The 25,732-nt window shown below is 50.0% G+C and overlaps 2 protein-coding genes across 2 annotated transcripts in view; one reads left to right on the top strand and one right to left on the bottom strand.

Moving 5' to 3' along the window:
* Positions 1-2,678: 2,678 nt before the first annotated feature.
* On the bottom strand, positions 2,679-7,650 carry INA (internexin neuronal intermediate filament protein alpha). The gene is made up of 3 exons (XM_035329935.1): positions 6,712-7,650; positions 4,566-4,690; positions 2,679-3,969 (listed from the first exon to the last, which is right to left on the bottom strand). Exons 1-3 carry the CDS (start codon positions 7,591-7,593, stop codon positions 3,696-3,698), a joined length of 1,281 nt encoding a protein of 426 aa, XP_035185826.1. The 5' UTR covers positions 7,594-7,650; the 3' UTR covers positions 2,679-3,695.
* Positions 7,651-11,753: 4,103 nt separating this feature from the next.
* The window catches only part of NT5C2 (5'-nucleotidase, cytosolic II), a 58,010-nt gene continuing 44,031 nt past the window's right edge, over positions 11,754-25,732 (top strand). Inside the window, exons 1-2 of the mRNA XM_035329816.1 lie at positions 11,754-11,848; positions 20,793-20,796. The gene's annotated coding sequence lies outside the window, so the exon portion shown is untranslated. The remainder of the gene's footprint in view (positions 11,849-20,792; positions 20,797-25,732) is intronic.

Here is a 25,732-nt window from a genome sequence, read left to right as displayed (position 1 = left end):
TGCAGAATTGCAGGGCCCTCTCTGTTTTAGCTAGGTGAATTGCAGGGTTTGGGATGAAGACACAGGCTGTAGAATTGCCTTTCCTCCCAACCCCATAATTGCAGACCTTTCATCTGCAGCCCTTTTTGATCAGCTGGAGTCCCCTGGGACGGAATGGGATAAATAGGTATTAAAGCACCCATACTGACAGCTGGCCCCTCTCACGGTCACCGCTGTTGGAACACATCCCTGAAGCACAGTGTGCTGCAGCATGCTGAGTGTTGGGGCTGCCGGCTATTCTGCTGTGGCAAGAGGGTTTTTTCCACCTCTTTTCCCCTTCTATCCTAATCCTACTTGGACTGGGACTCCGAGGGTCAGAATCTCTCACCAGCACAAGCAGTGCCCTGTCTGCACGCTATGCTACGTTTGCCAAGTGTTCCTTATTCCCATATGCCTGTAAAGAGTCGCATGAATTAGAAGAGTTGCATAATGAGATTGCAGTGCTCATACTATTTCAGTATAAACTTTAATGTGAAGTGTCAGTTCCCAGTGATGTGGACATTGAATTGTTTGGGTGCATCTGCTTGACTGCTGGCATTAGGGCTGTGCGTGGGTCACTCACTCGAGGATAAAGCTCTTCTTGGGGAGGTCTCTCTACGAAGACCTGGCAAGAAGAGAACTGGATGGATCCAGCCTGAGGAGCAGGAAGAGGCTTTGCCCTGAATTGCCTATTGATTCCTTCTCCCTGAATACCAGGGTTCTTCCCAAGTCTGGAAATGGAGATGTTTCTCTTTGGCAGGAATGCAAACGTTTGGGGGGGGGTTTCTTTGGCTGCTTTTTCTTTGGCTTACTTCTTAATGAGTTCCAGCATCCGGGCAAGTGTCAATAGCAAAACTGTGTGCAGTGACTCTCCTAGCTTTTAAGGAACTGTACATCTCAACACAGTTACTGCAGGAACCTCCAGTGGTGCCAAAGGTCTCTTGGAACCAGGACCATGAAGGAAACCATCTCTTCCGTCACTGGAGCAGCAGGAACGTGACCCAGGCCCATCCCAGGCTGTGTGGGCTGTCCCATCTCATCCTCCTAACAATGAAATAAACAGAGTCAGGCAGCCACAGAGCACGGCTACATGGCCTAGCATCTCCATGCAGGATTTAAAATAATGGGAGCTCACACCCTTGCATGGGGGCTGGCTTTCTCCCTAGCATGAAGATGAAGGCAAGGCAGCGCGATGGAGGAATGGCCGCTCCCTGCTTCTTCCCATGTGGTGGTGCAGTGTCTGCAGCTGCCTTTTAGCTGGGAGGTCGCAGCTCTGCAGAGATATAAATCTTTAAGCAGCTCAAGCATGACTCACTCCTTTCCTCTGGCATCCTCGGTGTTTAACCCGGTAAGAAAGACGGGGCCACGACAGAGGACATACTGCCCTGTCCAGCCTAGTGCAGCACCAAACCCCGCGGCCTTCCCAGAGCTTTAGAAATGCAGGAAAACTCTGGAGTGGTCCCTTACAAAGAGCTGCATCTTGTTCCAAAAACACACATCCTCCGCCAGCTCCTTTGTTCTCCTCTGTGAATGCAGCCCCTCCAGATTGTTATCGCTGAAGTAAAATCCCAGCTTCGTCAGGAGCATCCAACCAGCTGAGCAGGCAGGAAGCATGACCAAGGCTTGCGCTGGGAATAAAGGACACGTCAGGCTGTTTATACTCAAGGGACAGAAACAAAGCAGTGCTGGAGGGTATCTGAGGTTCGCAATGATCAGGCAGCCCATCTGCCTGATCTTCCCCAAATGCCTGCTCTGGGAGAAAGTCCACACGTCTGCCTCTGTGACGAGGAGCGGCCATGCTGCGGTGGGCCACAGGCAGGGCAGGAAGGCTGGTGATTGTGACACCTTGTCCCCAGGACCCTGGGGCAGGTTATGGTGAGGTGGCAGGGAGAGGAAGGCCATAGGACATGGTTTTGGGGCAGGCCACCAGCACAGGGGATGTGTGCCCTCCTGTGCTGCCAGCTGCAGGGCTCTGCTGATGGACCCATCGCTGCTCTCACAGGGACGTGCCACCACCGTGTCACCTCACACCAACTGGCTGCTTGTGGGGAACGCGGGGACTCCTGCACTGAAGGCACGCCTCAGGCAGAGCATGGGCATCTTCTGAGGATAAACCAGCTCCACGGCCACTGCTGCCTGCTGGATTTACTTGGGAGGGGAGGAGCACCCCACCTCCTGTGTTAACTGTCCCCAGGTGTAGATCACTTCACCTTCACTAGGGGGTGCCAGCACAGCCCAGTTTTAATCCCTGAGCACGTGGAGGAGGCACAGCAGCCATCTTGGGATGCCCCTCACAGCCTTGTAGTTCATTTTTTGGGCAAACAAGGGCAATCCTGCCCATGGGGTGGCCTTGCTCCCTGACTGGGCAGCCATGAGCCCTCCCACAAGGCAGGGGCACTGCCATGGACACCTGGGGATGAGGCCCAAACGTGCCCCACTGTCCCCAGCAGAGCCAGCCATGCCTGCAGCCCCAGGAGCAGGGTGGCAGCTGTCCCCAGCTCTCTGGAGTTTTTGTCCTGCCAAAATGTTTGTTCTTGTCTGCAGGCCCTTGTGAAAGCCAGTCTGACCCAGTCCATGGGAATCATCATGGACAGGATGCAGGTGAAGACAGGGTGCAGGACACAGCGTGAAACCACACGAAAAAAGGCAGAAGAGCTCAGTTTGGTTCATATAACTATTTCTTTCTTTTTAATTATTAACTTGTGCCTTACAATAGAAGAGGAAAGAGTGTGAACAAATGATTTGCTGGTTCCAGGAACAACTCTGGCACCACTGAGAGGACAGTGAGGTCTCGTGATAGCAGCCTCGCCAGGGCACCGACACACAGCACACGCGGTCTCCGGCTCTTGCAAAAGCGATTGCTGGCAATTTTAAGGCATTGAAGGAAACCTACAGTTGTAAATCCTACATCAGATTTGGCACACGTCGGAAGGCTGGAGCAGAGGCATGGACGTGACGTTTGGCAGAGCGAGCGGTGGGGCGGGCACTGCCTCGCCAGAGCCACGGTGGTGCCCAGCTCTCCCTGCCGCTCACGGGGCATTTTGGGAGCTGGCACTGGGGGCTCAGCAGTGCTGGTGCTGTGCCCGACATGCTGGTTCCTGACCAACAAACCCTGTGCACATGGCTGGACTAACACTACCGAGAAACAGACAGTCATCAGGACACACACACACACACACAAAAATGTTCCTTATTGTTTAAAATGTTAAGTGGCTCCTAGACCAGAAGCAAGTTGTGTTTATGGCTATTTCTGTGCTTCTGGGATTAAAAGTGGATGGCTACAGCTTAAGGAAGAGGAAATATTTTAGCTATACATGGATTTGGATAGTAAGTGAAGATCTGTAGCCTTAACCCTAGTTATAGTTGAGTTCCATTGCCCTTGCCACCCCCTCCCCAAATTGCAGCTCAGGCAGCAGGATCCCCTTGCCCCCCACCATAAGTCCCCGTGCACAAAACCCAACAGCATGCACCCAGCGACCTGCAGAGCATGGCCGCACCTTATTTGAGAGGGAGCAATGTGCCAAGCTCGGCCTTCGTCTTGCTGGGAGCGTAGGGGGCTGCCGAGCCCCATCCCCGTGGGGCATGGGTCTTTGGCACAGCCTGTTTCCCAAGGGGCAATTAAAAGGCTGAGTGGAGACTACTCCCCCTCAAATACAAAAGGGATGGGGTCCCCACCATTACACTTTTGCATTTGCAGCGATTCCTCCACTCAGGTTTAATCTCTCTGTTCTCTTGGCAGTGGTTGTGGTCCTGCCAAGCATTCCAGCCCGACCAGATGACATCTTGGAGGTTGTTTTAACAACCTCTCCTTGCTCCTCTTTCTTGAAGGATGGAGTGGAGGAACGAAAGCCTTGGGGCTGGAAAGAGTAAGTGGGGTTGGGGAAAGGGTTCAGTGCTGAAAGGCCCACACTTCCTGTGCTGAAGAGTGTCTCCTCTCCCTCCAGCAGCTTCCTGCAATCACAGCAGAAGGGAAGGGGTTAGGGTGGGGACACCTCATGAGACACCTTCATGGCACTGGAATGCAGCTGGTTTGGATGAAAACAGACCCAGGTCCAATTTCAAGCCAGGTTTGGTTATGTGGGGCACAGTTGCCTGGACCTGAGGCTTGGGCATGAAGCATCAGCTGCACCTGAGGGTGTGACAAGCCTGAGCATTTCCCACTATCACCCAGGCCTGTGGTGGCAACTGGCTCTGATCATGCTGTGAGCTCCCCATCAACCATGCTCTTTCTCTGCATTTCTGCAGTACCAGGGAGGGGCAGGAAAAGGCCACTTCTCTCAGTATTTGTCCCCTGGGTACAGTACAGAGCTGAGCACTGTGGAGCTAGTTCAAAATAATATGCTTCTGCCAATCATTTTTGGAGCACTTCTGAGACCAGCTCTACCCTCTCCCTTCAGAAACCCCAGGAAAATAAAACTCTGAAGCAGAGAGGGACTCGGCCTTTTGCACTGAGGTGGACTTTGCAATGGGGACGTGTAATGGTGCCTGTTAAAAACCACTGCCTAGCAGAGCAATGGCTTGGAGGAGCAGGATCTGAGCAGCCCTACCTGTAGGCAGCTATCTCGATATCCAGGGCCATCTTGACATTCAGCAGGTCTTGGTACTCCCTCAGGTGCCGGGCCATCTCGGTTTTGGTGTTGCGCAGGTCGTCCTCCAGCTGCCCAATGGTGTCCTGCAGGGAGGCAAAGACAGGGTGCTTGGTGCTGAGTTTTGCAGTGTTTGTTGTTTTTTTTTATTCTTTTTTTTTTTTTTTTTCCTATGGGTTTTCCACTCTGCACATCCCAACCAGGAGCTTATAATCACAAAATCTCACACTAACAGGGGTGGAAAAGCAGGCAGAGCACCAAGTGTAGCTTGTGAGTGTGAGCAGTGGGGGGGCTTTAAACATTGATGGTTTTCTATATTTTCCTTTCTACTGCAGGGTCTGTGAGACGGGAGGTCAGTGGGGGAGCCCAGTCTGGCAGGGACAAGGCAGGCGCTGCAGAGGGATGGGATGTTGTGGGTTTAAACACCATCAAAGGGGTATATGGGACCAGACAGCGTGCTGGGGATGCAAAGGGTGGCCTGGGGAAGGGCTGCAGTTGGTGATTAGGGTTGGGACACTGGGCTGGGGCGGTGCCTGAGAGCCCCAGCCCCTGTTTTTTATTTTATTTTTTATTTTAACCCCAGATGCACTCAAATATTTAAGCCTACGGGCTGCTGGCCTGAAAGCAGTAAAACCCACTCGCACGGGGGATCTTTCCAGACCAAATGGTTCCCTGTCACAGCCACCCGGGGTGTGGGCAATGAGTAAGCAGTTTGTAGCAAGTGCCGTGCAGCCCTGCCTGCAAAGCCCTGCAGTGGCCACTGCGAACATCAGCTCCCCGGCGCCCACTCCCACAGCCAGCCCTTTCCATCGCCTCCTGCTCTGCCGTTGCAGTGAACCAGCATTGTCCTGCCATGCCATCCCCACCCAGTCCCCATCCTCATCCCCAACTGCCCCCTCCTTAGTGTCTTGCATCATCTCCCTCGTATCCTCTTAGGATAGCCCAAGAATACAGTGAGACACGTCTATGCTTAAACAGTTGATAGAATAATTTTAAAGGCTCAGACAACAGGAATTTTCACTTTTAAGGTAGAATTCCATTCTTCTCCATCAATTTCAGCCAGGGAAATTATTTAGCTCCTACTCAGGCACATTGTTCCCTGTATTCTCCCAAGTATTACCACAAACAGCAGATCCTGCGGGTCACGTAGTGGGAAGCTGATGTTCTGCAGCTAAATCAATCTGAATTATGGTCCTGTTTAATCCAGCCACATTAGTGGTTTTTTTTTGTTTGTTTGTTTGTTTGTTTTTTTTCCGATTGATTTGTTCCTGAAATCCCTCTTTTCACAAAGCATCAAGGCTATTTAAGAAGATTATGATGTGTAATCCTGTCATCCACTACAGGAAACATTGCCTACTTCCACAATATTTGTTGAGGACCCCAACTACTCAGCAAGATTGCAAGCAGCTTGGATCTACAGCCCTAGCTTCCTAGACAGCCTGGCAAAATCTGGCCTCCATGACAAGGCATTACTTGGCTGTGAAATAGCAGCAGCCTTCGGGTGTGACGTAAGGCAGTTGTTTCATTATTTAGAAGGAAATGGCTTGATTTAGGAAAAAATCACTTAGTAGTCATGTAATAGAGCACTCTCGGGATTTATTTTACTTTAAAACATGGATGTTCTCCCTGTAGCAAGAAAATGTGGTAGTATTGTGTTAATGGAGTAAGAGAGATGTAGGGCTTGGTGTCTGCCACACACGTCTTTCCAAGGGCATCAGAGATGCTGGGATCTGGCTGCAAATTCAGCCTTCCTATTTGCAGAGCTCCAATTTCTGCAGCGCTGGTGCCAAGGGCCAGGCCACAAGGCGAGGGGCCAAGCCTGAGCAGACGGCTTCGAGGAATTACCCATGGCTCTGGGCAACGCGTGGGCAACTCCAGGGCCAATTTAGGGGATGGGGTGGGAAGGGGGCCATGCCCCAAGCTGCGAGACCTGCAGGAAGGGGTCGTGTAGGGGTGTCCCAGCCCTGCCTGTCCCCCTCCCAGGGCTCTCCCCGCTCCCTAGGGTGGTGAATAAGGGGTGAATGCAACGAGCTGCTGCAGCTGCCAGGGTGGGGGGGGATGAAGGCTGCAGGATGCTGCCGGGGAAGGAGGGCGGCACCCGTCTCACCTGCAGCCCGGCGGCCTCGGCGCTGTGGCGCTCCTCCAGCTCCTGCAGCTGCCTCTCGAGGGACTCGTGTGCTCCCCGCAGGCTCTCCATCTCCACGGCGCGGGCTTGCAGCTGCCTCCGGCACTCGCCCACCTCCCTGCGGCTGGCCCGGACGGCCTCCTGGCTGCGAGCCGCCCTTTCGTGGAGCCCCGCGCAGCGGGCCCGGTACCAGTCCTCGGCCGCCTGCAGGTTGCGGGCCGGCAGCGCCTCGTACTGGGCTCGCAGCTCCCGCAGAGCCGCCGCCAGCTCGGGCCGGGCTGCCGAGCCGGGAGCCGGGGCGGAGGGAGCGGCGGCCCGGAGCTCGGCCCCGAGCTGCGCCAGCTGCTCGCCGTGAGCCCTCCGCAGCGCCTCCAGCTCCTCCCGCAGCGCCTCGGCTCTCCGCTCCAGGTCGGAGCGAGCCCGGGCAGCCCCCTCGGCCGCCCGCTGCCGGGCTCGCAGCGCCTGCTCCGCCTCGGCACGGCCCCGGGCTTCCTCCTCGCAGCGAGCCCGCAAGCGCTGCGTCTCCTCGGCCAGCCGGGCTCGCTCCAGCGCCGCCTGAGCCCGTTCGCCGTGAGCCTCCTCCAAACGGGCTCGCAGGGCCCGCAGCTCCCCTCCCAGCGCCTGCCCCAGCCGCCGAGGCTCCGGGGGTCGCCGGCGCAGCTCCGCCAGCTCGGCGGCCAGCGCCCGGTTGCGCTCCTCCAGAGCCCGCACCCGCTCGATGTAGCCGGCGAAGCGCTCGTTGAGGTCCCGCAGCTGCTCCTTCTCGCTGGGGCGAGGCATCGGGACCGGCACCGGGGTCTGGGGGAGGAGGAGGCGGCGGGAGGAGGCGGCCAGAGCCGGCGGCTCGGTGCTGCCCGAGCTCATGGCGGGGAGCGGAGGGAGCTGTCCGCGACCGGCCGTGCTGAACGGGGCGGCGGGAGGGGAGAGAGAGGGGGAGAGGGAGGGGTAGGGGAGGGACAAAGGAGGGTGGGGGAGGGAAGAAGGGAGGGAGAAAAGGAGATAGGGATGGAGGGAGTGGAGGGATAGAGAAAAGGATGGAGGGAAGGATGGAGGGATGGAGTGAGGGATACAGGGAGGAATGGAGGGATAGAGAAAAGGATGGAGGAAGGGCTACAGGGAGGGATGGAGGGATGGAGAAAAGGATGGGTGGAGGGATGGAAGGATGGAGGGATGGGGAGAGGGATACAAGGAGGGATGCAGAAAAGGATGGAGGGAGGGACAGAGGGAGGGATGGAGGGATGGAGAAGAGGATGGAGGGAGGGATAAAAGGACAGAGAAAAGGATAGAGGGATGGATAAAGGGATGGAGGGAGAGTGGGACGGAAAGAGGGAGGGATGGAGGGACAAGGTCACACACACAAAGAGGCAGGTGGGCACGCCAAAGAGACAGGCCTGTTCACACACACGTACACACGCCAGGCAAAAAGATGAGCAGATGTGCAAAGAGGCGTGCACAGATGCACACACGAGGAGAGGCAGAAACGCAGAGGGAAGCAGGCAGAGATGGGCAGGTGGAGAGACAGGGTCAGGCGGGCACGCAGGTAGAAAAAGAGGCAGGCACACACACAGGGATGCTGCACACGCATACAGATGCTGCACACACACACACACACGGACAAAGCGCTCATCCCTGCCAATGCTCAAGGGAACCCACACCGTGCTGTGCCTGGGGTGAAGGTGCCCCAGGAGATGGTCCCAGCTCCGCTTCACCAGTGAGGACTGGGGTCCCCCCAGCAGCTTGGGGTCTCGGTGGGATGGGGCCATGGGCAGTTGGAGCACAGGGGGGTGCAAGGATAGGGACATGTCTGGAAGGTCCCTGTGACAGGAGCTGCCAAGGGACCAAGGGAATTGGCTTGTCGCTAGCAGCAACATCACAAACTGTGGCCATGAGAGGGGAAAACAGCTTAGAATAACTGTGATCCATGTGTGAGGAACATGAAGAAATATGCCACCAGATCTCCTGCTGCACACAAACACACATGTATAAATCCCTCCTCACTCCTGGACGTCTGTGGCAGTGGGTTGGATCTAGGTGTCCTTTAAGGTCCCTTCCAGCCCAAGCCATTCTATGATTCTGTGATCCAGGTGCTCACGCCATGGGTCTACAGCCTTCCTGGCCCCTCAGCATCAGCCTGGCCCAGGCAGCTGGGCTCACACCGCTGCTGCAGAAATCTTCCCTGCACTCTGGATTGTTTCTTTTCAGGTCTTTCACATACTTCTCACATGCAAAGTGTGTTTAACCACTTCCTCAACACCTGTTGCTTTGCATTACTATATCCTAAGTGAGGTTTCTGCTACCAGCAGTAACTGATCGAGGAACAGGGAAGTCACCAGCTCTGCTTAGTTATGTGGCATCGTTTTGACGACTTTGCTACGGTGATTAGTACTGATGATGAAGGTTGCTTTGGTTCTGCCTTGTCTTGCAAAAGTAGAGAGGCCTCCCTACCTGTGCTGACATATGGATGTGATCTAAAAGCAGAGGTAGGATTGTCACACTCTCCTGCAGAAAATAAATAAATAAAAATTAAAAATTAAAAAATAATAAAATAATAAAATAAAATAAAATTAAAATACAAGGGTTTCTGCAAGGGCTGGGATACACAGAGTAAAGGTCATGGGGCTGGAACCCTTTGCTTCTGAATGGATGAGGTTTTCTGGAGATGGAAGGAGCAAGACTGCTTGAAACAGGTGGGACCTGAGCCAGCTGCCAGCATGACTGCTGGCTCAGGAGTGCTGACTGTGTAGCTGAATTTATTGACTCAAGGGAATTTGAGTCAATAAATGATAGTAACCACTACTCTCATGCAGAATGGGGTGCAGCTGCAGTTCATTGGAGCTCTGCTTCTTTCAGAGTAAAAGGGTGGCCAAGACTTTGGGATCCACCTCTGTATGAGCTGCCAGCTGAGTCTAAACTCATCCCAGGTGGTTGGCATCCAAACACAACCCCCTTGTAAACCCTTTTAGCGCCTGGCACAGGTCTCAGGGGCTGACTTGGCCAACAAACCTGGAAATTGTACATCCTCAATGAGCGGGAGAGCAGTAGTGTGGCCATGTCTTCGAGAAGGAGCTGTGTCCTGGCAGACTGAGAGGATATCCTTAGATGACACAGAACCAATCCTCAAAACTTGCCAAAAGAGGAAGGGAGAGGGGTATCATTACAATGTTTTGTGTGGTTCTGTACATCACGTTGTGTTTTTCCAATGCACAGAGAAAGGCCTTGAGAATCCAGTCCCTTGGCAAAAGAGGTGTGTATGCACTTTGGATTCCAGCGAATGCAAGTGCAAACCTATGGCAAGCTGTAGACAGCAGGAGGAAACCTTAAAACTTTGTGACTTTGCACCAAACCCACCTGCTGATGGGACTCGTTCAACAATTTATCTCAGGAGCTGCATTTAGCCTGGGGTTGTGATTAAAAGGAAAGAGCTGTCCTTTCAGCTGTGCACACAGCAAATGGGATACACATCTTCTGTCCAGTTTCCAGCACAGTCCATTAAACTCATGCTCTGCGTACATGTTTTACCACCTGGTTTCACTGCAGCAGTGGCCTTGGAGGGAAATGCTTCCCGGCTGCTGAGCCGAGGGAAACTGAGGGACAACAGCAGATTCAAAGTTTTTGTCAGGAGTCTGCTGCCAGACCTGCCAGCACAAGCAGGTCTGGCCCCCTTTGGGAGAGAGAAACAAGGATTTATTTGCTGAATCATCCAGACACAAAACCACTAATGCAAATGTAAAAATAGCTGTACTGCTTCCCTCTAATTCAGGAGTAACTCAGGAGTTTGTCTGGGACAGTGGGAGATTTTTAGGGAAAGAGCAGAGAAGTGGCACTGAAGCTTCCTTGGTGCAGCTTCTTCAGTTCTGGCTCTCTGTGGCTTTGGAGCTCCCTGAGCAGTGGTCATGTCCCTGTGTTTGCCAGCCCTTATCTAATCAGTGTAAGGTCATGTCCTGGATGCCACCTTGCTTTGTAATTTGCAGTTGGATAATATGCCTTGTGAAAAAAACATCATCTTTGCACTTCAAAGTTGCTGCCAACTGATTTCATTTAATGCCCCTGGTTTTGAGACAGTGACACTGCTGCAAAAGTTTGCTCCTGCCACCGTCCCCACCCCATCTACGATTTTGCAGATCTCTGCCTTATCCTCCTTGGTCTCTTTCCTAGGCTGAAATATTTTAATCTATTTAATTTCCCTTCAGAGGAAAATCATTTCATGCTTTTTATCATCCTTGCTGGCTTCAGCATGTGGGTATGTGTTGGAAAGACACAGCCCCACACACTGCAGGGTGGCACAGCCACAAGGATGTACGGAAATGAGCTCCCAAATCGAGGAGGACACATCTCCAGGTAAAGCCACCCACTTTGGTGCCCAGACGAGGCACCCCAAGATGAACCCAGGGCACACGCAGGTGCAAGGCTGTGGCTTGGCGTGCGCGGTGCCCACAGGCTGAGCTTCCCGGCTGTGTGACACCCCCCTGCTGTGGCTGTGTGACAACTCAGCTTTTGGCTTTAGCCAAAATTAATGGTGAAGGTTCCAGGCCTGTGCTGTCAGGAGGTCTTTTCCGACCTGAACGATTCTGAGTCTCTTCAGGGCCGACATTGGCGGCGGGGGGAAGGCTGGACCAGATGACCTTGGGGTCTCTTCCAACCTTAATGTGAGTCTATGATTCTGTGAAAAATGGGGGCTCATGGTGTGAGACCCCACATCTCCCACACGCCCCCTCAGCTCACCCCAGCCCACCCTACGACCACTCTCAGCCAAAATTAGTGATTAATTGCTTTATTTTAATGAAAGCTCGGGTTCCTCCAGCCAGCTGAAGGGAAGCACGGGAAGCCGGGGTTGCAGGGCCGGGTGGCAGCCCCCCATCTTTCTGCGGGGACAACGCCGGGCCTGAGGGGGGGGACAGGGGGAGCCTCCGTGCGGCTGCTCCTCAGGTCGGCACTTTGCCGCCGCTCCCTTGCGGCCAGCCGCCGGCCTCGCACATTCTCCCCACTCCCTGGCGCCGGCCAGGGGGAGGGAGGGGGAGAGGAGAAGGAGAAGGGCGGGGCGCGGGCCGCGCCTGCGCAGTGCCGCCGCCGGGGCGCTGCGGCAGTCGTGCGGGGCACTTCTTCCGAGCGCGGCAAGGAGGTGAGAGCGGCCCGGGCGCGCGGGGGCAGTGCGCGCGCGCGGGCGCGGGCGCGTGCGGGTTTTGCGCGTGCGCGCGCCGGGCGCGTGGCGGCGACCGTTGGAGGGGACCGTTGGGGAAACGGGAAGGGGGGGGGGCGAGGGAGCGGGGCGCTCCCCTCAGCCGGGGCGGGGGGCTATGGCCGCGGCCCGGCGTGAGGCGAGGGGGGGGAGCGGAGCAAGGGGCGTGTGGAGCTCCCGGTGCTCGCCCCCGGCCTTTCCCCGTCAGGCGGTGCGGGGAGGACCCCGGCAGCCCCCGCTGCTGCCTCGCGGTCCCCTCCCCAGCAGGGCGCCCCCCTCTCCCAAGTTCCCTTCCCTGTCACCGCTGTGGTGTTCGGGGTGCTCTTGGTTTGTCTGTATCAGGCTCGAGCTAAAAGACAGGAGCCAGGCACCAAATAAGAGTTAAAAAAATAAAACAACACACAACCGCTTTCCTCACGTTTGCTTATGCTTTTTTTTTTTTTTTTTTTTTTTTTTTTAAGAAAAAAAATCTTTCCTTTTGTGCCAAAAATACTGTTGCAAAATACATGACGGAAACAATCCTACACGGGTTTCTGATACACTGCGTGACTTCACAGGGCAGTGCAGTTTCTTGTAGCGCAGGCTGTTTTTAAAAATTCCTGGAACCGGCGAGATGATGAAATCTGCAAGTTTGCTCCAGCACTAGTTTTCAGAAGGCTGCCAGGCTGGATGCTGAGGATCCTCTCACACATGGGCTTGGGGACGTCCCTCCCAAGGCACGATTATTACTTACTTTTAAAAGAAATTTTATTAATCATTCATTTATTTTTATCTCTGGAAGATTTACCATTTGAACCTCAAAATTGCAGTATGCTTTCTCAGTGACTACATACACACCTCTCCTCCTTACCTGTGTCAGTTTATTATCACATCTGGCCACCAGCCGAAGCGCGGTGTCGATCCGTACACCGACTGCTTGGCTTTGGGAACAAGGAAATAAGGTAATGAGTAGCGAACGAATTGAAAATAGGAAGGGTTGCGGGTCTTTGCAGGTGCTGCACGGCTTTACTGAAAACCAGAATCAAAACTCAAAACTGCATTTTGATCTCCGGTTCGTGAGCTGAGTTTGTGGTTCCAGCAACGAGGAGAAACCGTAATGTTTTACTTGCAAGCTCATCCGCTTCGCTGCGGAAGTCTGTCACAGCCCTTGTCAACCTAAACATATTTTAGAGTGGAACTGCTATTTAAAATAATCTATTGCCATTAGTCCTGACTCCAAAAGATCATTCAGGAACTTGCTGGTTTGATTAACGGCAGTTGGAGTTTGTTCAAGCATGGACGTCGTTTCATTATATAGTACAATACAACCTTTACTCTGTATAGCTTCATTCAAGCAAATTGTATTGCAAAATGCACCACCGAATTACATCTAAAACGCTCCATTGAATGAAGTACAATTGCAGAGATAAATGGGAGAAAAATTGTAAGAATGGGAGAAATGTTTTCAGCTGAGGTTTGAAATTTAGAGCCCGTTAGTATGTTTGCTTTGGTAGCGTTAGTGTTATATACACTGCTTCTAGGATATACACCAGAAAAAATCAGATGCAAGCTGGAATTTTCCCAGGCAAATTCCCAGTTTATAGGCAATTTTGAATAACAAAAAACCACCTTCAGTTGTTGCTCTTTGTCATACCTCATACCTGTTATTTGCAGGTCAGCTTAATAAAATGCTTCACTTAAAAAATGACATGTTTAGTTTGCAGGGAGCTGCTATCTGGGGACGGCCCAGGGCTGGCCGCGGTTCCTTGGGGCAAACGGAGCCGATCCGCAGCCTTTGAATCCCACGTGCTCTGTGGACACCGACTTGCAAGGAGGTGTGCGGAAAGGGGTTGTGGGTGAGAGACAAAAGTGGTTGTGCACAGCGAGCCCCCTCTTTGTATAAATTTCAAATGGGGGAGCTCTGTGGGATCTGGGTGATCCAGCACAGTGCAACCAGTCACTCGCCACTGATGGGGTCAGTCCCACGGAGCCCATAGGACCCGCGGCAGCATTGCCATGCAGAAGCTGCTTGGCCTGGGGAAGGTGCATTAATGGGCTCCAGCCAGGCTGCAGTGGAAAGTTGTCATAGGAACTGGCTTGCTGTTTGGCAGGGCCATGCCTTGTCTTCACTCGTTTGAAAGCACACCTCTGTAACTAATCACCTCGGGATAAGAACCGCTCGTATGCTGTCCAGCACAAACGCATGAGGAGGGCCAGGCACTTCGGCTCTGCCCCAAGGGAAGCTGAGGACAGCGCTGCACGTCAACAGAGGACAGCCTGGGCGATGATGTACCTTGGGATGAGTTCACAGTGCCTGCTCTGCGCCGTGCCCTTGCCTTGGGGTGGCTCACAAACGCTGGCTGTCCTGATATAAACCAGCTGTGGCTTTTTTAGCGGTGAGAATAATAGGATGGAAAAGCGAACAGAGTGTGCCCGCAGTGGAAGCCTTGTCTTGCTCTTTGGGATGCATTTGGGATGACACTTGTTACTAAGTCAGCGCATGGGAATTCTTCACTTACTGTCTGTATGGCATCTATTTCATACATTTTATTTATTGTGTCAGTAGCACAAACATCATTTGAAAATGTGTCTTCATATGGCCGTGGTCTGAGTCTCTAAATGTTGGCTATTCCATGCTTAAGCATATCTTATTGTTTGAGTATTTGCAAAGTGCACATTCATATAAATATTTCTTGCTGTAAAACGTCTGTTTTATGCTACCAAAGAAGTTATTATTATGTGTCATGACTATGATGCATGTAGCAGTCATCTGTATTTTGCTTTTTAATCATGACTCGTTAACTGGAATGGTTCCTAAAACCTTGGACTGTGTACTCTGCATAGACAGCATGTATAACATGACTCTGCTTTCTTAACACAACCGCAGAGACAATCCAGTGTGCACAATAAATAGAACTTAATGTACAGTAAATAGATGTTAAGCAACATCTGGAAAATATTGCGTAGGTATTTAAGGTAGCCACTGTAAGCAATTGGTAATCCAAACCTGGCTGCGTAAGGGTAGTTATTAAGTCTCATTCACGTGTTTGCAAGGCTAAAAAGGTGCTTGGGAGAGCTGGCTGTGCAAAGTTACGGTAGGGAAAATAATTTTTTTTATATGACAGCGTGAGATCACAAAGGGAGCCTGAATGATTCAGCCTGAAAACCCACAGCAGTCTTTGTCTGCTGCTGACTGCTGCATCTGCCCGCTGCCTCGATGTGTAACGGCAGCGTGTGCGCCTTGCTGTAAGGTCAGGAGCACATTTGCCCCGACTTCCTGGATGCCTGGGTCCCCACGTGGAGGAGCAGTGAGTGGCCACGTGCCAGCCCTCTCAGGCCTGTCGCCTTTTTTCAAGTCTGCTACAGAGCGGTGGAGGCTAAGCTTGTTGCTTGCTGCTGACCTTAGCTTATCGTCCTCCGGGCATGAATACCTGCTGCCGGATTTACCGGCACCACCAGCCCTTTTGGTATTTTCATCAGAGAGAGAGTGCTGACCGAGCTGGGGAGGTTGGAAACCCCGCTGTGCTTATCTGTAGGCTGCCTTCTGTTAACATGTAAGCAGAGGAAACAAGCTGGTTCTTACCTTGTGCGTCTCACCGGCTAAAACTGCTTTAAATTCTGCAGAGGTGTGAGCGCATTAACCGTGGAGAGCAGGAGTCGCAGTGATGTTGGTACACAAGCGATCTGTTGGTTTCTTTTTTGAAAATAAAGGAGGTGTGGGCACAGCTTCTGTAGGTAGATGGAAGGAGAAGCGGAGGCCCAAGCAGATGTGATTCTTCTGGGATTTGAAGGTAGCAGCACCAAGGTGTGAAGTGAGTTAGTAGAAACAGATGAGTGGGGACAATGTGCCCTAACACTGCTTGTTTTGTACTCAAACTGTAAATAAGAAGACTGTTTCGGTGTCCAAAATTCCCGTTCTGGCTCATGCTACCACTTCTGATTTATTTAAAAACAAAGGTTCCTTGAAGTCATTACGCAGTCCAAACTTAGCTTAATTAAGTTAGAGAGGATTCACCGCTCCCAGCTGCGTTCCAGCTCTTTTCAAACAAAGGCGTACTATTTTGCATATATGCTTACTACCAGATTATCATGAAACCTTACTTGGCACAATTGGTTCAGCGGAAAGGAGAAAACAGAGACTTCCTGCACGGGTTTCTGCGGGACGCTCCCAAGTAGAATGGTTTTCCACTGTTTACATAAGAACAGCCCTTTGGATTAACTGGCTTTGACCCAGGCCTTGTACTTCTCCGTGTTATCATTGGCATGACACATGAAACACTTAAGATGCATTATTGCTGCAGTTTCAGGAAGCAAATCCTCGCCGACCCCTCCGTGAAGGTACACTTCCAAAAAATACTTTCCAATCCAGGTGGTCCAGCCCTGCAGTTGCGGCGGGCGGCTTTGGGTTGAGGCACCTTCGGGGCAGGTTGCCCCTTTTTTGGGGCGAGCTGCTGCCTTTCCCGGGGCAGCAACTGCTGCCTGCGCTGCTGTGGTAGCCCCAGCTGCATCCCAGCTGTGTGTGCTGGGTTTGGGAGGGAGCAGATCTGCTGCTCAAACGGGTATTCCTTAGTGCCTTCGGAGAACGGGAGCTGGGTGGCAGTCAGCTCATATGTTACTGCTTGAACCGGGTTCTGCTTGGCTTTTGCATCAAACGTAGCACATCTGGCCGTGGCATTTGACAGGAGAAACTTTCTAATCAGCTTCTCAAATAACCTAGAACAGCAGGTAAATTTGAAGGAGAGAAGACGGATGGTTTAGTACAAAGCATACCAAAATCTCTAGGCCAGCTGGATTCAGCTGGTGTTTGGGTCAGTTCGGTTGGTGATGAGTTGTACGTAGGCATGCAGAGAAATAATTAGGAACATGGGGTCAGAGAAGAGCATGTGAACGTTCTGCCCTCAAGAAACCCAAAGAAGCACTGAGTGAGATGTATGCCAGTGCTTTGTAAACATAACGCAGTGATTACCACTCATAACATCAAAGGGTAAGGGCTAGTAAACTAAACTGCAGGTAATTTGGGAAGTTGGTAAGTGAAACCAGTTGCAATTAAAAAATAATAATCTTTTTAGATGTTGGTTTCCTTTCTTTTTTCCACCTCCCTCTGAGATGGTTTTTATCCTTTTTTTTTTCTTTCTTTTTCTCCAGTGGAAAATCTGTATACATTGGCAAAGGTACTTCAAATATTGCTTTCTGAAGCTTCCAGCTCACCTTTTTGGATATTGCAGAGCAATTCAGCTCAAGACTATGCAAAGACATGCCTGTCTTTAGAAGTGACAGGCTGCAAGAGTTGGTCTCGAGTGTTCTGGATAAATCCTGTCCTTTCTGACATCCCATGCAGTGTTCACTAAACCCTTTAAGAACGGATACCCATAGTAGTTGTGGAATTGCCTCTTGTTCATTTCTTGTTCATTTCCATTTTTTTAATGTCATTCTCTGGTATGTGCTTTTAGATCAGGATGAGTTCAGTCCGTGAAGAAATCTGATGAGATGAACGTGAATTTCAGGTGCTCTGAGCACCTGTTAGCTCGAGGCTGACCCTGGAGACTGCTCCTCCAGTTCAGTTCTGGTAGCTTTGCCATCATAATCCAAGCAGATGAGTGAAGCGGGAAGGAGGAATTTACCATAGAAGCAAGCCAGACTGGTAAATCACCCGTTCGTTTTGCTGTCTGGAAACTGAGGCAGGAGTCAGATTTCACTTGCCACTTCACGTTGCAAGCAGCAGTGATCTGAATTCTGGGGAAAAAACGCTAAGAATGAGCACTTGCTAACAAAATCTGTAAGTGGTTCAAGTAAGTAGACATAAAATCCCTGTGCTCCATTCTTCAAAATGCCCTCTCTACCCGAGCAGTGACTGGCATAGCAGAAGATCTTCTGCTAAGTCCTTTTTAGTCAATAATGTGAATTTAATTTACCCATACCATTAATCACTTGGTGACTGCAGGCATGCTGGGCAGAACGAGTGGCTCACGTGTTCTTGTGTTTCTTAATATCCTCCGCAGAGTAGTGTTGAAATGGAATGGTTTTACAGAGCATGAGGATGTTAAAAAATTGCTAGTGCAATCATGAGCAGATGTGTGTGCTATTTTGGAGCAAATTGTGTACAAATTGGCAAGAGCTTTCCTTGCTGTAATCTGAGATGAAACATATACGTAGCCTTCAATAATCTGGGGATTTCTGTTAGTTCTGATCCAGGGCAGTAACACTGTGGCCTTTCTAAGAGTTTATTAAAAGCATGTGATCTAACCATTCCTATTTTTTTTTCACCTCGAAAAATACATTAGGTAGGTTTTAAGTCTTCTTTTACACGTATTATAACTTCTCTTGCTGAATTGTACTTGGCATTTTTACAAGCCAAGGCCAAAAAAATCTGCTTGCTAGGCTTGAGCAATCGGGAGGGAAAGGATGATGAAAAACCAACAATGTTTTACTCATCTACCACTCGTTTTTGTTCACAGCCATGTAGCGGGTAGATATTAACAAAGACAGTAATAAAAAGCACTTTCAGGCCTCATAAATTAATGGGTTCTGGTGGAGTCAAGAACAAATATTGGCAAGGTTAGGGCATGGAGGGAAGTGTCCTCCAAAAGACCCGTGTTGTGATGTTCAGGGTCGGGCTGGGGTTTTTCCAAGCACTGTTAGGAAGGAGTTAGGAGGAGGCATTTCTGTGGCCATATTGGAGGTTCGGTGCCAGCTGGGCATGTGGTCGGCTTGTTTTTAGCAACTACAGTAGGTGAGGTAACGTGCTGCTGTTCTCAGTGATTTGGGGTTGTCACGCTGCTCTGCCTGGGACTGACTTCTTTAAAGGTGTCTCAGGATGCAGGGGATTCTGGCTGTTTGCTCATCTGCAGCAGGAGCTCACGGCTGTGCTGTTGAATGAGTCTTCAAAGCTACACCACCGAGACACTTCAGGTTCCCTGAAGAGAGAATCCATGGCCAAAGGCAAGGTTTGGTGTCGGGAACCCTCAGTTCTGATATTGGGATAACGGGGACCTGCTGACAGTGCTGCCTTAGTTCTTAATGCTCTCTCACCCTTCAGGCTGGAAGGCTGCTTCCAGGTCACAGCTGCAGCAGTGGATCTGTCACTTCATCCGTGTCCTCTGTTGGGACAAGTACAGGGAGAACATCTTGTGTGCCCTGCTCAGCTCCTGCCAGGGCACAACCTCCTGTGTCAGCAGGATTGATTTTAAATACTAAAAAGCAGTGAACTGAAGGGTCCATGGAAAGCTGCCTTTGTTTTCCCCAAACGAGCTTCGTGCTTTGTGTTGTGCTTGGATAGGGTTGCAAAAAGTTTCTGAAGAAAAGAAGTCGATACTGTTGGAAACGGTATAATAAAGGCCTTTGGTATCAGTTGATAAAGCCGAGACAGTTAGGTTATCAAAGGGAAGCCAGAGTCAGCAAAAGCTCCAAGTCATCAGAGGTTGATGTTCTTAGTTTATTTGGTTCTTTTACTGATGAATTGAGTCACGTAGGCTGCATAAGAAATGCTGGAGGAATAAGCTGTCTGTTGGAAGAGTGTGGGGTACTGCAGAGAAAGGTGCTCGTCAGATTAATTTACTCTAAGAGTTTCCTGCAACGGTGCCTCAGTACTACACATCTGTCAAGATTAAATGAGATCTGGGGGCCGATAAGATGTAGGTGGGGACACTATTGTGCCCTAAGGACAGGTTTGTAATTTCATTTGCAATCAGGCAGACTATAATTACTATGTTTGCCTCTGATTAAAAAAACAGGTCAGAAAAGGAACGAGTTGCTCTGTCTGTATGCAGAAGGGAAGTTCGCACTGCTCAGAGTGCTTTGAAATACCCACAGGCTTCACGGTACCTGGGTTTCATCCCCGTGCTCACTTGGTCGGCACGTCTGTCTGCGGGGCTTTCTTCTCGTAGGCGGAGAGCTGCTGCGTGGGACTGCTCGCCAAGAGCAGAGGGCAGGAAAGGTTTGGGGTGAGCTCCTCTCTGATCCGCACGGTGAGTGATGAGCGCGTGTCCAACCGCTGGTGCAGTGAGAAAGAAGGTGAAGGGTGGTTGCTAACTGGGAGCAGTATGGGGAAGGTTAAGTGTTGTCCTTCTGGCCTGGGTGAGCATTTCAGAAGAGTGTTAGGGCCAGCCCAGGAGTGACGTGGGTGAGCTGAGCCTAGGTGCACAAGGTTCTTGCCTTTCCTACCTGAAAGGCTAGACCAGCTTCAGGGAAGGCTTTGTGGAAGAGAGGCGGGCAACCATTATTTAAGGGCAAAAGTAGGAACCCACGGAATCTTTCATGCTTCTGGAGCATGATATGCTAGGAGAACTGAGAATCAAGACTTTTACTAAATTATTTCTGTATTTATCTTCAGAGTGCCCTTTGTAGCCAAGGAGTATCATTATTTTGCTCTCAACATGTTTGTGGCCCAGTTTTGTATATGAAGTCTGTGGCCATGCTGGGTATTAAGGCTTTCTCTCCTTTGTCCAGTTCCGTTCCATAGTCCTCCACTCACCCTTCGTTTGGAAAAACAGGCTCATTTGTCAATGACGGGATTGCTCTGCCTGTTACTGACAGGTGAGATCTCAAAAGGAAGAGAGACCAAGTTAACACATGAATATTTGGTAAGCTTTTCCTTAAAGAAGGTGGCGAGGCAGGGGATGATGCTGCAAAAGAAAACTCCTAGCAGGGAAAAAAAAAAAAAAAAAAAGTTCTCACTGGTTTTGACCGAGCAGCTCTCAAAATCACCAGATCATCTTCAGCTGTTGATCTCAGTGTTTATTTTCAGCAGCTTTCTTAGGAAGGAGGAGTCGGTGTTCCCTCGTTAAAGTATGCTGGCTGCTTTGCTCAGCAGCACGTCTCTCGGCTAGCGCTGCATCCAGATGCCCATGGGACCGGTGCGGGCTGGCCAGCTGGCTGCACCTGGGCTGGGCAGGGACAGCTGTCAGCCAAGGGAGGTGGGAACTCGCCTCTCCAGCCTGGGGAGATGGCTCAGCTGCAGATTCTGCTGTCACATCTCTTTTTGCAGCCTGCAAGCATGTAGAGAGGTCCCATCCACCATCAAATAGGTTTCAGGTGTCTTTTAAAAAATCATCCTTATTTTTCCTTTAACTTTTCTTCTAACTTGAACTTTCAGGGACCATGATCTTCAGAGAAAATATTTTTATTTTTTTTTACTGGTAAGCACTGTCAGCAAGGAAAGCCAATAAAATGTTGTCGTCCCTACCTTCCGTGTTTCGAAGATAAAGAGGGCTTTGGGCTGTTTGCGTTATCCAGGCTGACCCTCTTGCATGCTTCCTGGATGACTGTGTGCCAGATCGGAGTTGCGCATCTCAAATACTTTGTCGGTTACCACCACGCTTCTGGAAGGGCCCGTTAAGTCTGCGTTTGCGTCCTGTAGCACAGTGGAATCCAATGAAAAGCGTCATTGTTTTGAAATACCGTGGATCCGCTGCCAAAGGAGCTACTGTTGTATAATCCCTAATAGCAGGTTGGAGTGGCAGCAGTTCCTTGGTTGGAAATCGGTATGCGGAGGGATGGCTTTCCAGTTTGCTCTCCGGGGATGACACGTTTCGTCTTGTTCACTCTGCGAGTTACAAACTCGCACAGAGGGGTTCAGCCGTCGTGAGCTGCAAGCAGGTCCTCACGCAGGTCTGAACACCCAGGGTGTTACTTAGAGGTAATGCTTGCTAAAAAAAAGCATTGCTAACAAATACAAAGATTAACGCATAAAGAGGTTGTAGATTGTTCTGAAGCAAAGCAGCAGGGGTGGGATAGAAAAGTTTATGCTGGCTTTCCTTTCTGATTTGCAGAATTCAGTGTGTTCATTTCCATGCTGACATTTCTGCCTTTTGTGCTGTTTGTGTTAACCTGCAGCTCAGCCAGCACTGTTGTGCTTCGTCTTCGTAGCAATGGAATTAGTATCTGCAGATATCAAACACCACATTCCAATTCTAGTGGGCATTTGCATCAAAGCTTACCCCCTGGTTTTCAGCTAAAGCAAATACATGTGAATTCTTAAATATTTTCTTTAGGGTGGACTGCATCACAGCAGAGAGATCAAATTCACCCCTACTTTTTAATCTTTTAAGACGTTGTGTAAGTAGAGCAATTGCTTACGGGAAAAACAGGGTGAGCAAAGTATCTGAAGTATCTTACGGGTTTCTTACTGGAATTTAACAGCTGGAAACAAGAAGCAGTGAGAACATTATGTTATTAGCCAGGTCCATGCTTGTTTTTGGCAGGTAGTCAATTGGACAACAGTTTGGGAATCCTGCAGCAGAGGTTGCTGCAGGCTGCTGTGCTCTTTTCCTGCAGAAAACCTTTCCTAAAGGAAGTGAGTTTCTTCCAGTCTTTTCTCCAAGACTGCTTGTGCTTCAGCCTGTTATTCACTGATACGTCATTTATAAGGTGAGGAAGAGTCACCCGAGGCTTGACTGACCTACTGTGACTTTCTTTTTGGCGTTAATTCTTGCCTCTGTGAAAAAAAGACTGATTTGAACACCCTCTTCCCTTTGTTCCGAGCCCAATGGTGATGGAAAAAACTGCGTCAAAAATTAGGTTTGTAATTGATTATCCTCCTTGTTAATATTTTGTGTGGATTTATTTAATTTCCAGTCACAGGCTCATGTCCTGTCATCGCTGGACTGAAGAGCCCTTCCTGTGTGCAAATGCTTCCAGGCTGTTTCAGATCACCTGCAGAGCAGCTCTCTGCAAACTGGCAAGCTTCCACTCCAGGCTTACTCTCTCTCATAGCTTTATTCCTTCCTCAATATAATCACTATCACTCTTGAATGGGGACAGGTGACTGAGGACAGTTCTCCAGCAGCATTCGGAGCAGCAGCAGACAGGCACATAGAGTCCTGCTTGGTAGCCTTGTACACTCAAGGATCAGGTTTGACCTGCAGTCACAGCATTCCTGTCAGAGCTCATGTTAGCTGATTATTCTCTGGGGCATGGCTCTTGCTCTTGTGGATCGAGTCTCACATTCCTTAAGGATTGTCTGTCTTCTTTTTTCTAGCGGTGGGACGGTACTGGCCACAGTGGGCTTAGAGAAATGGGGAATCAGCACTCCCCCTGACAAGCTGCTTGTGTAACAGGCAGCATTTTGGAAGTGACTTAACTAAAATGGCAGTTCTGCGGGAGATATTGAGAGGCACGGGCTCTATGGAAGCTGGAAAATATTCTCATTAGCTTACTGGAGAGTTTGTGGTTTCTATTTTAAGGCAGTAAACTCAATTACAGATGATTGAGGAGAAGAGATGGTCTCTTGGTACTCAGAGAGGGTCAGATTTGAGGTTTGCTCCTTGCAGAGTTGCACTGTGGATTTCAGAGTATTTTTCCAAACTCCTTTTTAACCATCCATGAAACTGATGATAATTAAGTCATATTTAATATTTTAAATAACTAGTGCTCCTTGGAGTTCCTACCTAAACAGGACTCCTCGGATGATCTCCCTAAAAAACTCCCAGTTTATCTGTTCTGTGTTTTATTAGGGCATCTAATGCATTTTCAGGTCCAGGATTATTGCTACAGCTCCAGGCGTCGTACAGCCACTCTGTGGATATGACTGTCAGTAGAAATGATAAAAACACCCATAAGCAGAGTTTTGTTAAACATATTTTATGTCTTTGTTGTTATATAGCCATTTCTGTAACATCTGGCTTCATCACACAGATAAAATTCAGCCTGAAATTAAATCAAACCCTATAATAAGCCACCCGAGTAGCGTTCTGCCTCCTTGTACCTTACCCATCCAGAAATAACCCATGAGATACTGTCATCTCTCAGTCAGACTATCCTCAGATAAGTGTATGCCTGGAAATACTTTGCCAATTTGACTAAAAGCTCTCTCTTGGAAACGCAGCTTCGCTGAGGTCAGCTCTGTGGTGGGGCCCAAGGGAAGCAGATACCCCTGCCAGAGCCAGCGTCTGAAAGGGCAAGCTGGGGTGGAAGGACCAGCACAATCCTCTGAGCAAGGACAGTGGTATGAGTCTAATGTGATATAATAAATGTTTGTGTGAACCACAGGTGGGATCTGCTGTGAATTCAGTGTATGCATGTGTAGGTACCATTAACAGTTCCTTAACAGCAGGTCTCTACCTCTTTAATATCCTGTCGTGGCCGTACAGAATTGTCCTGCTTAAAGCCAACCTCAAGGATAATTATCCGGAGCTGAGGGTACGCTTTGATGTTTCTTTTGGAAATAATTTAGTATTCTAATAGGAAAGGAATATTTTGTCCTTTCCTGCCATCATGAACCTGAAGTCACTGCGGCAGAGAGGTAGCCACCCAGAAGTGGATGTTCTTCGAATGAAGAACTTACCTTTAGGCACAAACAGGAAAAAAAGGGGAATTTTCTGGTTTAGATCATTTACAAACATTGCTACTTATATTTGGAAACTGAGGGCTTTCCAGCATTGCCAGACATTTCAAGTCAAGGACATAATAATTTTCCAAAAGCATCACTAATTGAAAACACCTTTTGGAAACAATTTGCCACCGGCTGCTAAGCAGCAGTGCTGGCAGTAGCACAGAGAGGTTTGAACTGTCATCCGGAGCTGGGGGGGAGAGGAAGGAGCTGTGTGTGTGAGCTCCCAGCTAGGGCTGGCACGTGGGGCTGTGGATCAGAAGCAGACCAGAGCATCATTCGGCACCCATGCCATCAGAAGTCTACTGCTTTAGGACCCTTGCTGTGTGCAGGTACACGTAATTCCCCAAAATTTGTAGATCTGAACCAGATACGTAGTGTTATCAACACCTCAACCAGGATTGATTGTATTTTTGTCTTCTAATTCTTCGTTAATCAAATCCAGCACTGCCATTTTCACTCCATTTCCCATTTCCTAGGTTTGGCATCAGGTAAAGCTGACGTAGCCTGCAATACATTCAGGTAATTATTTTAGGGTTCCTGGGGAGATTTTATCAGACTGGCTCGTTAAAAATGTTCATGTCTGTTGTGTATTGTTTAATATTCTCTTTGTTTGCAAAATGAATGGGAAGCACTTTGTCTCATTACGGGTTTAATGCCTGCCTGGCATTATCATCCTTTTTATTAAGTGCAAACTAGAAATAGCTCGTGAAGAATTCTGCCCCTTCTACGATATTCCTCATCTCTGGTCTATAAAGCTTCTGCTCCACTGGTGGGATTTTTCTTGTTCCTGTTACATTTTTAAAAAACAACTTTACATTGTCCTTAGCTCTCCAAAAACTCTCCACCAAATTTTGTCGCAAGCCTTTTTCTTTTTCCTTTTTTTACGCTGTACTGGCAGGAGCCAAAGGAGCGGTTTATCCTGTTGTCCAGAGCTTGGATTGTTGGCTCTCCTGGACTCCGATCACCCTGACTTCTGTGCATCTGGGACCTGGTGGCTCTGGGTTATCGGAAACATAAAAATGCATGCTGGGGAGTCCTCCACCCATTTCTCTGTATTGTTCTTCCTAAGCAGAGCGTGAGTCGAGATTTCGGTATGTGGCTCACATGAATAGCTCCCCTGGGTTTCAGAACCGCCACCTACTGGATTTTTTCTTCTCCTGAGTTGGCATTTTCAGTTCCAGAAGTTCTTTGTTACCTTGCCTCCTAGCAGCCCCGGGACACCTTGGTAGTTTGCCACGTGCTTCAGTGTGTTTGTGACGCCCTGAGCTGGAGCCTGGGGAGCGTTTGAGGTTGTTCCCTCCCTTGTGCTGCCAGCTGGGCCTCCGAATGCTCTATGCCTCCCTGCCTACCTTGAGTTCCTTGGAGGAGATGTGGAAGGGACCCCTCGGCCAGGCAAGGCGCAGGGTGGATCAGCACAATAGACTGATTCATCACCTCTGGGGAGAGCTCCTGCATGGCACGGTGGTGAGCATACACAGAGCAGGGAGAGTGAAACAAGCTCACAGCAAACACAATTCATT

The sequence above is a fragment of the Oxyura jamaicensis genome, chromosome 6, assembly GCF_011077185.1.
Source record: "Oxyura jamaicensis isolate SHBP4307 breed ruddy duck chromosome 6, BPBGC_Ojam_1.0, whole genome shotgun sequence".
Taxonomy (NCBI): Eukaryota; Metazoa; Chordata; class Aves; order Anseriformes; family Anatidae; genus Oxyura; species Oxyura jamaicensis.
Note: the sequence above shows the minus strand (reverse complement) of the source record. Positions and strands in the feature narration are given on the sequence as shown.

Bases quoted from the DNA above. Each gene is read 5' to 3' on its own strand.
- INA (XM_035329935.1), bottom strand. From the start codon at position 7,593: ATGAGCTCGGGCAGCACCGAGCCGCCGGCTCTGGCCGCCTCCTCCCGC. The intron at 4,691-6,711 runs GTGAGACGGGTG...GCCTCCCTGCAG, and splicing joins CCGAGGCCGCCGGGCTGCAG to GACACCATTGGGCAGCTGGA. The intron at 3,970-4,565 runs GTAGGGCTGCTC...CTGTGATTGCAG, and splicing joins ATCGAGATAGCTGCCTACAG to GAAGCTGCTGGAGGGAGAGG.